This window comes from Aulostomus chinensis, chromosome 9 (genome assembly GCF_037954235.1).
Source record: "Aulostomus chinensis isolate RoL2024-O1b breed Wild chromosome 9, RoL_Achi_v1.0, whole genome shotgun sequence".
Classification (NCBI taxonomy): Eukaryota; Metazoa; Chordata; class Actinopteri; order Syngnathiformes; family Aulostomidae; genus Aulostomus; species Aulostomus chinensis.
Window position 1 is genome coordinate 9,797,509 of NC_141328.1, and position 13,313 is coordinate 9,810,821.

Sequence of the window (13,313 nt, forward strand, 5' to 3'; positions counted from 1 at the left end):
CACATATTGAATACTCACTGCATGCTTGGGTAACTCACTGTTGCCCCAGAAGGATTAAAACAATATTACATTTCAAAAAGCACTTGTACTTGCTTGTTCAGACCAAAATGATCATCTCACTAATGTTTCTTCTCAAGACAGAGTAACAGAACAAGATAGATGACTGACACTTGTTGTCAGCCAACGGACACATTAAATTCAATTGCATTACAGCATGTTTGCAGCAATTACAGACTCATTACATACACAGAATACACAGTGTAAGGCCTCTGCTCACTGCCCACACATGCAGTCTATTGGGAAAGATATCTCCAAAGTCCGTTCTTCCTGCAGCTGCACTACAGAGAGGAAGGGTGTGTTGTTATATCTAAGTGTGCTTGTGTCTGCATAACTGTCTGTGACACTGCAGTCGACAGATTGATAGCTTTGTAATGACAATTTAGAGGATGTGGCTTTTGTCAGTGATGTGCGTTGCCAAAGTTTAGTGGAGAAAAAAAAGTTGCTACCTTTGTGTGGAGTCACACACAATATAACAATTATTAGCATAGTTATAGTGGTTCATTCTAGATTTTGAGACAGTAAAAATCAGCTCCAGTTTATGTTAGGACCTGTGTACAAGTGCATGAGGTCAAAACCATTTGAAAATGAGGAAATTTTACTTGATCCTCACATGAGCTCTTTTCTGGGTTTCTTGATTCACTGTTGTTCAAGGTTTTAAAAACATGAGTTATGTACGGTGGTGCAGTGGTTAGCACTGCGGCATGTTCTCCCTGTGCCTGTGTGGGTTCTCTCTGGGTACTCCGGCTTCCGCCCACAGTTCAAAGCCATGCAAGTGGGGAGTAGGCTGATTGATACTCTAAATTGACCGTAGGTGTGACTGTGAGTGTGAATGGTTGTCTGTCTACATGTGTTGGCCATGGACTGGCAACCTGTTCAGGTTTTACCCTTCCTCTCACCCAAAGACAGCTTGTTATTGTGAAAAAGGAAGACTAAACTATAAAATTTACTTGCCCATATACAAAGTGGATATATGAGAACAGAAAAACAGATACGGCATCTTACAGGGATATATGATCCCTAAATACCTTGTGGGAACAAATCAAAATATGTTTCATTCATTTCATTGGCTCACACATATGTGATGCCTCTGGGTCAGGTGTGGTCACAGGTGTTCATTACACACTTGTTTTGGTGAGGAGGGGCAGGTAAGATGTCATTCCGGTTTACGAAGAAAAAACAAGTATTTCTTTGTTTTATTGTTGATCATCTGAGTTGTGGGAACAAATTAATTGTTAATGAAAACATTCAGAATGGTTTTAGATAAGGTTCGCAAACAGGCACAGAACCCCTTTGACATCACTTTTCAAGACACTTTCAAAGTACTTGGTTTAAGCTTGATGTCAGACAAAGGTCCACATTCATTTTAGGTACAGGTGGTAGTTAGGCACTTGAAAAAGAATGGAAATGTTATATATCGTTTCCCATAGAAACTGGTCACAAAGTGTAAGTCTAGTGTTGGTTCAGCTTAGTGTGTTTGCTTTCCCTGGTCTAGGACTTGTTTACTTGTCTTCATACTCTTAAGGCTCTCTGACAACCAGTTCTGATGACTCAGTTTTAACCTTCACACTCCTTATGTCTCCATCAGTGCTCAGAGGCGCAGCGGCTCCTGAATATCGCCAAAGAACTTCTCCACACTGAAGAGGCCTACGTCAAAAGGCTCAACCTCCTTGACCAGGTAACACATGCATGTCACAGCATGTTAATTGCTTTGTGAGCGTGAGAGCGTGTTTGGATGGTCCAAATTTCAAAATTGTGCATGTGCCAGTGGTCTTAGTGAATGAGATCAGGACTGAGCTGGTTTTAATCCTGCAGTGGACAACAACCCTTCCTCTGTTGACAGGATTATGCAGAGCAGTGTAAGCATGGTCATGTGAGAATCCGGCTCTTTTTTCTCGCTATGGCACTTTGGGTCAGAACCAAGGCTGTGCGCTGACTTACTCACTCATAGGGGCGACATGAAGTGACATATAGTACCAAATTTATTGAATCATCGAAGGGTCATTTTCCTCTGTCATTTCCCCATTGCTGAGCTACATTTTCCTTTCTTCACATAATACGATGCATTATGTCTCAGTTTAGTCAGATAAAACAGTATTCAGGAAGTTGCATACTTTCTATAAATGCAGATGACAGAGTTCTTGTGTTTATTTTTCTGGTGAGAAATTTACCTTTGACATCCCCTGCTGGATAAAATTCCAATGAAAAACAACAGTCATGTCTTATTAAATCTCATGTATTCTGCTCTGCTGGTTATTATAATGGGTTGCATTCGTGCTGGCTTCTGTTTATGATGAGAATTTACCCCCATGGTTGAAGCTTCTTCTTTTTAATTCGGTACATGTGGCAAAGGAGATGCATAGCTGGCCTATCAGAGAACAGCAGTGGTTGTACTGATAGCAGTGAAGCCTCTGTTGACTTCCTGTTTTTGTCATCGACCGCATTCACAGTTGCTTTCATAGTAAAAGTAGTACTCATCCATTGTTGTTACTGGCAGGGAACCGTTATGGATACGCTCAATGAAACCATTTTCAAAGCAATGTGAACATAAGCTCAATCATATGCGATGGGTTATTAATCAAAGGATTTATGTCTAATTTATATAATTGCTGACTATATTTTGGCTTCTGATCTTGGGCCCTGGGTTGTTAAGACTTCAGTTTTTCTCAATATTCTTTTATGTAAAACACTGAAATTCTCAGAGAGAATAATGAATCTTGGTTGATGTTATGATGATACTTTTAGTTTTTTTATTTCTAGATTTATTTTTCATGCCTAGTCTTTACTAGGGTTTTGATTTGGTTTGATTTTCAAGCCTGGACATCATCAGATCAGTGTCAGGGATGTTATAAATTATATGACATGCCAAATTATACATATTTTACATCTTATTTTGATACTTTCCCATCTTCCAGTTCATCTTATTAAAAAATGTTTCCTATTTTGTCATTTCCTAAGTAACATTTTTATTTGAGTCCCTGATTTGCTATTGTCCATTGGAATTTCAAATGGATTGCTCTTAACATCGAAGTTGATACTGATCCCACAGTAAGCTATCATCGTGTCTTTTTTTCTTTTTTTTGCATATTGTGTAATAAAAATATGTTTCAGATTTTTACATTTAAATGCTTACTGTTCCCAGTCTATTGATTGCAGCCCACTAATTATTAGGGCCTGAGCCTGGAGGTACTCCGGGGCGAAGACCCTATCATGTTTGCTCGTTTTAACTCTCTTTGTTTACCTCACATCTGGTCACAGCAGAGACCATAAATAAGAATCTGTTTTGCATTCCATTTTAGTTCTGAAGAATTACCACCACTGATGTCTGTGCTGCATGACACGCTTCAACTGTCTCTACATATTGTTTTACTTAAGACGGTTATGATTGCAAAGCCATGATCGGACAAACATTGTTTTGAGGGGCTTTGATGTACAGTCTGATGCAAACTAATGCTTTACCATCCAAGCTTATCTCTATGTCTATAGTTCATACATTGGTTGATAGCAATCCCACAATAGCACATGAAAAAAATTCTCTTTGCATCTCCCTGAATAGAGTCCAGGACTTTTTTTTTGGGAAACAGATGCATTCTTGTTATATACATGTGTGTTGCATGCTTTCTCGGCAGGTATTTTGCACTAAGCTCACCGAGGCGGGAATCCCTCAGGATGTCATTACAGGGATTTTCTCCAACATCTCCTCTATCTATTGCTTCCATGACAAGTTCCTGCTTCCTGAGCTCAAGACACGTATTACTGAAGAATGGTGAGAAATAAATGTGGCAATATTCTTAAGGTAGCTTGCCTTTGTAGTGGTTTGGTAGGCTGTCAGTAATGGTTGTACATTTCAGACAGCCGAAGGGTATTTTTGTCAGGGTTTATGTCGTGTCAGTTGCCAGGTTATGGGGCTTTTTATATGTGCCAGTGTATGTAAGGACTTTTTTTTCTTTTTTTCACAGTAAGCAGGAAAGTTATCTCTACTGTTATTGTGCCAACGTCAGCCACCCACGCAAGATAAAAATCCTCCAGAGAGAGTTGTGTCACATCATTATTTCATAGAACTCATTAAAATTTGCAGGTGTTTGTATATTGGTAAGACCAAAATAAAGATAACAGTATAGATATGCAAAAAATAGATATTTTAACCTAAAGAGCTCCCTCTCTCTCTCTCTTACTCTCTCTTTCATTAGCATTAACTACCTTAGATAGAAAAACTCCAAAACTGTGTCACACAACCAGGATGAGTCCGAAAAGTTCCTTCACTAAATAAGAAAGTTCATTAAATGCATTCATTTGTACAATCCCTTACTTCTGTTCAGAAATTTGACACTTCTAATCTATGATGAATAACATGAGTTCTCTCTGTAAACTTTAGTTGATGGTAATATCACTTTTTATTAAGATATTGTACATTGTGTTGCACAAAACTGTAAATGAAATTAGGAAATACCAGAACAAAAGAGACTGTGTTTGTAATCTGCTTCAAAATAAACTACATTATGTTATCTGAAACAAACGGAAGATAAAACACCCAAACACTGAAACAACTCTTTTTCAAATTAAGTATGATGTAAGTTATGGGTGGAAGTAGCTCCTTATTTTTCCCTTTGAAGGTTCTGTGACTTCAGCCTTAATTTATTTTTCCTGCAGGAAGTCCAACCCTCGCATTGGAGACATTCTCCAGAAATTGGCTCCGTTCATGAAGATGTATGGAGAATATGTGAAAAACTTTGACCGAGCAATGGACCTGGTCAACACCTGGACGCAACGGTCTTCACAGTTCAAGAGTGTTGTCCAGAATATACAGGTAGAGCCATCAGTGTCTTTTGTTTGATTCCCATCTTCACTGATTTAGCTGTCCTGAAAAGCGTGTTTGTGTAGTTACTATGTCAAAATGCCTAAAATAAATATAGAAAATCCCCCCCAAAAAAACCAACTGCCATTTGTTCATCAATAATAGAATGCTTTCTATTTATGTTACTGTGTTGCTCCACGTAAGTCAGTTTGCATCTTTTTGTGTGCGTTTACATCAACAGAAACAGGATGTGTGTGGGAACTTGACACTGCAGCATCACATGCTGGAGCCAGTCCAAAGGATTCCTCGCTATGAGCTGCTGCTCAAAGACTATCTGAAGAAGCTGCCTGATGATGCACTTGATCGAAAAGATGCTGAGAGTGAGACATACTGTATAATCCTCTGTTTTTAACAAATACACGCCTCTCTGTCACTAACAGCTACAGGATGCAGAGAAATCTTATCCATGCTTCTCATGGGAAACCTGTTTTTGCATTATTTAAAACTGATTTGGATATTTTATGACAAGTATTCTGATAGTGAGTTTGTGTTAGGGCGGCACGGTGGTGCAGTAGTTAGCACTGTCGCCTCACAGCAAGAAGATTCCAGGTTCGAGTCCTAGCTCGGGCACGGAATCTTTCTGTGTGGAGTCTGCATGTTCTCCCTGTGCCTGCCTGGGTTCTCTCCTGGTACTCCAGCTTCCTTCCACAGTCCAAAGACATGCAATTGGGGACTAGGCTAATTGAGACTCTAAATTGACCTTAGGTATGACTGTGATTGTGAATGGTTGTTTGTCTCTATGTGTTGACCCTGCGATGGACTGGCAACCTGTCCAGGGTGAACCCCGCCTCTTGCCCGTAGCCGCTGGGATAGGGACCCTTAACAGGAATAAGCAGAAGACAGTGGATGGATGGATGGAACTGTGTGTTCGCTGAACTCTGGTGATGCTGCAAGCTGCAGATGTCATTATGAAAGTCTGATTACATTTTCATCAGAAGCAATTTGAATTGTGAAAAGGACCAAGTCCTGACTTTGTGGGAGGTCTAAGGTCTAATTGTTGATCATGAAAAATAAAAAAAGCCCAGAAAAATCAAGCTCAGTGTGAAGAAGCAAAATGCTGTTAAACACTTGTTGAGGCTCAAGTAGTAAAAATTTAGAGCATCTTGCAGCAATGAAAAACTTACCTGTACATGCTTCCGAGTTGGCTTTATGTTTAACCCACTGAATCTCCATTTTATATCGGTTTATGCTGCTACCTTTCCCCCACTGTGGGTGTCTGTGGCTGAAAAACATAAATTACAAAACTATTCCAGTGGTTAGGAGCCAAAATGTCACGATATGTTTTATGTGAAATATACTTGCTTGTGGTCTTACCACTAAGGAAGGCATTCCATACTGCACCAATTTTATTCTATGCAAACCTCACATCTGATTTGAGAAATAATGAGATTAATCTACATTATGTAATTTTAGGGAGCGTTTTTATACGAACTGACTTACTTGAATAAATACACAGTTATTGTGTTGCACCTGTTATGACCTAATTTAGATAATTTAATATATCGTGGAAATCAGGGCAGGATTTTTTGTTTGCTGCATTACCCTAAAGTTTCAAATAAATGTGTTCATCTGTGTATTGACAGGTTACATACACAGACCACGCATCCCTGTCAATTAACACACTCTTAACTTCACCTCTCTGTGATGTTAAGAATCTATGGGAGGGTTTCTCTCATCCATCTAACATTCCACAGCAGTTAATCACAGTGGGTTTGGCCTCATTTCCCTGCCTGTGTCCCCCCTCTGTTATTGTAGGCCATGATTAAGATGGCTGACTCAGGTGCTGGCAGGCTCTCTGCTGGCTAAATGCCAGCCGAGTGCACACCATGTGGTCCATGCTAAACCTGCAGATGTTACGCTTTTATCTATTAGCTTAACACGTAAGATAATAAGAACAAGATAATATGTAATAACCCAACTGATTAAAACACAATCTTATGTTTGTGAATTAAGTGATGGCACTATATATCAATTCTGTAATATATCACGATACATGTCTTGTGATACATTATCAGTATTGTTTTATTTGACCTTTATTTAACCAGATAGGAACCCATTAAGATCAGGATCTCTTTTACAAGGGTGACCTGGCCAAGAGGTCAGCAGCACATGTCTTTAGAACAGTTTTAGGAAGTGACAGTACAAATTAACAACAACGCAGTAACACAACAATAAAGCAACAATAAAACAACAATTTAAGATTTTAAAACCACAGGCACTGTTCAATGGCCTCACACTGTCACTCTCTCAGTATAGAATGGAAGGCTCCTAGTGGAATAACTTCAGGGAGTTTCAGTTCAGGCTATAGCATATTCCATGCCGAGGGGGGCAGCAAAGCTATAAGCTCTTTTTCCTAATTCAGTTCTTTCCCGAGGAATAGATAAAACAAGCGTAATACAAAGACACAAGGCATAGTGGCTGCTTGTTCTCTGCAAAAAGCAAACATAAATAAGGCAAAATCTAGCATAAAAGAGCCTTATGAGCTTGGATTTATCTGTGTTTAAAACTAATTTAAGATCAATAAACAAGGCTGGATAACATTAAAAGCAGCTTAAAAAAACCTTGAAAGCCTTAATGAGTGAGGTTGAACAGCCATAAATAACAGTATTGTCTGCATAAGAATGCTACAATGCATTTGACAAGTTATTACAGAGATTGTTTATATCGACTGAAAATAAAATGGGTCCCACCACTGAACCTTGGGGCATCCCTTTGGTAACGTCCAGAAAAGAAGAGGTAGTTCCAGCTACCTGAACACATTGTGCTCTGTCGGATAGATAGTTGGCAAACCAGTCAGCTGCATGCTTAGATAAGCCAATGTTATGTAAGGCTTGTATCAGCAGGCTGTGGTCTATTGTGTCAACTGCTTTTGACAGATAAATAAAAAGAGCAACACAATATTTTTTGCTGTCCAGAGCCTCAGTTAAACCATTTAAGACCTTCAGGGCAGCTTTAACAGTGCAGTGCTTCAAAGCAAGACTTCGTTGCCTTTGAGTGGAGTAGAGCTGCTATATTTGATGATGGAGAGTTGGCTCTGGAATACAGTTTTTGATGAATTCCAACATATAGTCAACTAACGTGCTCCTTTTGGGTGCCTGATTGGAGTAGAAATAAAATATTATTTGATTCTAAAAAAATTCTTCAGTTGGTCACTGATGATCCTCTCAAACAATTTAACTAAAATACACTATTTAGATATTGGTTTGTAGTTGTTTACTGTTGCGTGTTCACCCCTTTTTAACTGGGGGAGAACAAAGGCCGACTTCCAGATTTTAGGAATTTTATTGCTGGTAAGACTTAAGGTTAAAAATATGAGAGAGAGGCTCAGCAATAAAATTAGCAGCCAACTAAAAAAAAAGGTTCAATTTTAACAGGTCCCACGACTTAACTTGTGTCCAGCCTCTTTAGTGCATTGTTTACCTCAGCAACAAATACAGACATGAATTCAAACAAGCAAGTGATGGGTCCACACTCATATCTTGCAGAGTCTAGGATGTGTTAACACTTGCCAGTTCAGCATTTGTCAGTTCAGGGTTTAGCGACTCAAACGGAGAAATAAAATGATCATTAAAACAATTTAATACATCTGTCTTATCAGACAGTGTACCAGACTGAGCAATTAAAGAACTTGGCAAGTCATTAGTTGTCACATGATTTGAAGATTATGATTTGCCAACATTTTTTAGGGTCATTTATATTTTTTATGGATTAATTCAAGTAGAAGTCAGACTTACTGTAGCACTCTTACTAAGGGGAGTACATTTTTCTAAGCTGGTGAAAACTGATTAAGTCTACCTCTGTCTCTGTTTTCCGAGCCCTGGCCAAGCAATGTCTCTCTCTTTGAGGAGGTTTCCAATTTCAGAGGAAAACCAGGGATTATTTTGGCCCTTCACCCAAAATTTTCGAAAAGGAGTATGTTCATTGACTATTGACTATTGACTCGTTGGAATTCATCATAAGAATATTCCAGAGTCAACGCTACATCATCAAACACAGCAAGTATACTCAACTCAAAGGCAGCTAAGTCGTGCTTAAAAGCTTAGATGCAGAAGTTTTTAACATCTTTATTGCATATAATATTGGGCTTTGACTTTGGAAGCGGGCATCAGGTGGTGCAGTGGTTAGCACTGTCGCCTCACAGCAAGAAGGTTCCAGACTCAAGCACAGAGTCGTTCTGTGTGGAGTTTGAATGTTCTCCCTGTGCCTGCCTGGATAACAATGTAACATGAAATTTGTTTTTATATATGTAGCCACTCCTCCACTTTCACATCACACTGGAAGACATTATAACCATCGATCGCAATGTCTTTGTCAGAGACTGTTTTACTCAGCCAGGTTTCTGATAAAATAAGGATATCTGCATTGGTTGAAGCTAGCAGAGGTCCAGGCTTAGCAGATAAAAAATTCCGAATGAATTCAGAGCACCCTGACAAGCAGACCAACAAAGGAGATTGCTGGCAGCCATCTTGGATCTGTATTTGTTTGTTGAAAACATTAATATAAACAGATCTTTCATGCCAAGGTAACAAGTTTATTTTAGATCTCTGTTAAAGACTCACTAAGGGAATAGTCTCTCAGCTCAGTTGTATTTCCAAACTTTTTCCTTTTTGGGAGTATTTTTCATTGTTTACTCAGATATTATGATGTATTATACATGAATTGTCTTATAGTATATCAATTATCACTGAATAGCTGTATTGCAATACTATTATTGTGTACAAAGTATCGTGTTAGTATCCTATTGTGAGTTACTGTGTGACTTCCACCCCTAATGTTTGTGTGCATGTTTGTGTATTACAGAGGCACTGGAGTTGATCGCTACTGCAGCTAATCATTCCAATGCAGCAATCAGGAAAATGGTGAGAATCATTAAGCTATAGCATTATAACTACCATTTGCCCAGTCAAACAGTTGCTCATGCTTTACATTGCAAGTGTCGGAGGGAGTGAACAAGTTGAATTTGTACAGACAGGAAGTTGCTGTTTCCTGCCTCAAGTTTCACAGCTTGCAATAGTTTGACTGTCTCCCCTGTCTTACAAATGCCTGTATTTCTCACATCCTCGACACAGCGTGACACAGTGTGTTTTTTGTTTTTTTAATCAATAGAGTTATGAGTTTAGTCTGCCTTGCTGGAAAACCCATAAAATAATAAAAGTTGTAGGTCTTAACATAATAAAAGTTTTGTTTTCAGCTCTATCCCTGTTGCCTAATATTTTCAGGAGAAGATGCACAAACTGCTGGAGGTTTACGAGAGGCTCGGAGGAGAAGAGGACATAGTTAACCCAGCCAATGAGTTAATTAAAGAAGGACATATCAAGAAGATGTCAGCCAAAAATGGAACAGCACAAGACAGATACCTCTACTTGGTGAGAGAAGTGAAATATGAAAGTAGACAACTGTCCGACTCTAGGATGGATGAGACCCTTATTATCTGTTGGTTCTATTCTAGTTCAACAATATGGTGCTTTACTGCGTGCCTAAACTCAGACTGATGGGGCAGAAGTTCAGTGTCAGAGAGAGGATCGACATCGCCGGCATGGAGGTGCAGCTTTGCTTCTCTTCCTCTAAGATGTCCTTCTTCTCATGGCATTTTTGTTCATATAGGTTTGTATCTTATGTTTGGTGTGTGTTTTGATCTCAGGTGCAAGAGAACGTGAAGCAGAATCTTCCTCACACGTTTGCCATTATAGGCAAGCAGCGTTCACTGGAGCTTCAAGCCAGGTAAAAACATTTGGATCTGCACCAGAGAAGCCTCTGAGCTGGATGGTGAAAATGGGCTGTTAGCATATAAAATGTGGTGTATGTATTTGCAACTCAGACATGTTACATATTTAAGAAAAATAGTATTGTGAAATACATAAGGAAAAAACGTGCATTGTGAAATAATTTTTTAAGAAATCCTAGAATTGGTCATGATGGTGGTTTGTATGACTATTCCTTTGACACTGTTCGCATTATCAATAATCCTCTGTGTAATAACAACATCTTTTGCTCTTCAAAGAGGAGTAACAAGTGTATTTTTGCTCTTCAGAGTTGTTTATCTCTGTTAAACATGTTTAAAATCCAAATAAAATAACTATATTTTAATATAGATAATATAATTATCCCCAATAACTACCAGCAATACTGGCTACTTTATTCCAACGCTAACTAAGTAAAGAACCAAGTAGTTCTTCCATAAATAATGGAATGGTAAATGGACTAAGTTTTATATAGAGCTTTTCTACCTTAGCACTCAAAGTGCTTTACAGTGTCATGAGTGTACAGTGTCCACTGATGGTGGAGGCTGCCATGCAAGGCACCAACCTACTCATCAGGAGCAATTATGGGTCCAGTATCTTGCTCAAGGACACTTCGACATGGTCACCGGGGTCGAGGATCGAACCAGCAACCTTTCGGTTACTAGACTCTACCCCTGAGCCATGCCGCCCAATGGACACAGTCATTTCGTGCAGACCCTCACAAGGCTTAGATGCCTACCATTTACAAAGCTATTTTATGAATTATGATTATAAATGCCGTGTCTTGCTTGGTAAATATTGATTATGTTTGACTTCAACTTCAATGTGGGTTTACGGTCTAATTGCAGTACAAATAAATGAATGTTAAATAAGTCCAAGCCATTTCATTATCATGGTTTTTGTTCATATGAAATCATTTCATGATTCTTATTTACACTTACAGGACAGCTGAGGAGAAAGAAGACTGGATTCAGGCAAGAAGCACACACAATCACTTTCATATCACTCTTTATTCAGTAAACACAGTTTCTGTCTGTCAAAATGTGGGTTCATTCTACTTTATTTTAGAATGCAATTAGAAGAGATTACTCCCCAGATTCATTGTGTTTGTGAATTATATTCTCTAATAAAAGCCCTCATTATTGCTCATTTATCCAATTACAACAGAGTAAAGCTGATTAAAACATTTTCCCCAGCTTGAAGAGGAGGCATAATACACTGAGGGTTTGGGGGTTTAAATGAATACAGGGAGGATTTAAGTAGCTGACGATGTAAATGATTTTAGAGAAGGAAAGGTTGCCTCAGACGCTGCAGCAGTAGGAGGACAATGATGTTTTTGCAATCATGATGTCATTGTGACTGTCAATTGTTTTTTAAGGCCAGAAAACCTTTCAGTCACATAGTTTCTTAATTGCAAAGCTGTTTTCTACTTCCTTTTGTCTTATCAAATTAATCCTTTTAAGATAAGCTCCTGTTTCTGTAGTAGACAAAACATAGATCTGACACTTTGACATCATGCCATAATTATTCAATATACTGTAACATACTTTCTCTTTTTTTGGTCTTATGATTAAAAAAAATGACCCTAATGATGTGTCTGATAAATAATCCTTTTTTCCATCCTCCACCACTCGAAATCTCTTCTTTCTCACAGGTGATCCAGGCAACTATCGAGCGACACAAACAAAACAGCGAGACATTCAATAAAGCTTTCAACAGCTCCTTCTCTCGGGAAGATGACCATCTCCCTGAGTCACCGGTTAGTCCTCCTCTCCTTTAATCAATCGATAAATTGATCAGTCAAGTAATCGGCGTATAATGGAGAGATTCATCAAGTGGGTTTGTCATAGTCTGGTCTTTGTCTGCCTGAATAGCGCTCCATCTATGGACGTGGTTGTGTCATTCACACAAATCACATACAGAAAGAAGCTCTTTCTTTCCCTCCATGAGTCTCCACTCCCAGAACTCTCTCATGACCTAATAGGGAAAGCCCAAGTCTACGTGTATACAAAACTCTTATGGATCAGCTTTGACCCACTTTGGGTCTGCTGGAGCTGGAAGCTTGCCAAACATAACTTGACACTAAACAGGAGGAGCATGTTCAGTATGACACCTAGTGGTTGAGATATGTTTGTACAGGCAGAAGCTATCAGCTCTTAATGTATTTTTTTTGTTTTGGTTTTGTTTAGGGTCCGTGGTGCAACACATCCATCGATTCAGACGGTGACAGACTGCATGAAAGGGTAAGATATTGTCAGACTAAAATAGCTGAGATGATGAAAAATATATTTATAAAGGCATTTGGTTAATTGACAATTTATTTCAAGATTCAAAGTGTTTACTGTCATATGCACAGTATGGAAACATGTTTCCCTGTACAATGAAATTCTTACTTTGCTGTCCACAGAATGCCTAACAGTGTAAGGAATATAAAAAGTTTTTTTTTAATGGCAAATTTACAGTAAACAAATAACGTAAGTTATGTTTATAGTTTGATATATATGTTAGAGAAAGACAATTTAATTCTAAATTGATATATATTACATAAGATAAAGATTATACATTAAGTAAATTTGCATAGTGGACTGCATTTTTTTTTTTAAATATCTGTTTACAGTTATTTTTGCTGACTTTTTAAGAATCATTGAAAATCCCCTTAA

General features: G+C 38.5%; 1 protein-coding gene across 1 annotated transcript in view; it reads left to right on the forward strand.

Annotated features, from left to right (window-relative positions):
* fgd (faciogenital dysplasia) overlaps nt 1-13,313 on the forward strand; it is a 59,809-nt gene that overhangs the window by 41,195 nt on the left and 5,301 nt on the right. The window contains exons 5-15 of the mRNA XM_086213651.1: nt 1,646-1,735; nt 3,687-3,823; nt 4,708-4,864; nt 5,094-5,232; nt 9,713-9,771; nt 10,132-10,278; nt 10,362-10,454; nt 10,554-10,633; nt 11,597-11,627; nt 12,308-12,412; nt 12,843-12,896. Of these exons, the coding sequence (XP_086069777.1) occupies nt 1,646-1,735; nt 3,687-3,823; nt 4,708-4,864; nt 5,094-5,232; nt 9,713-9,771; nt 10,132-10,278; nt 10,362-10,454; nt 10,554-10,633; nt 11,597-11,627; nt 12,308-12,412; nt 12,843-12,896 (1,092 nt within the window). The remainder of the gene's footprint in view (nt 1-1,645; nt 1,736-3,686; nt 3,824-4,707; nt 4,865-5,093; nt 5,233-9,712; nt 9,772-10,131; nt 10,279-10,361; nt 10,455-10,553; nt 10,634-11,596; nt 11,628-12,307; nt 12,413-12,842; nt 12,897-13,313) is intronic.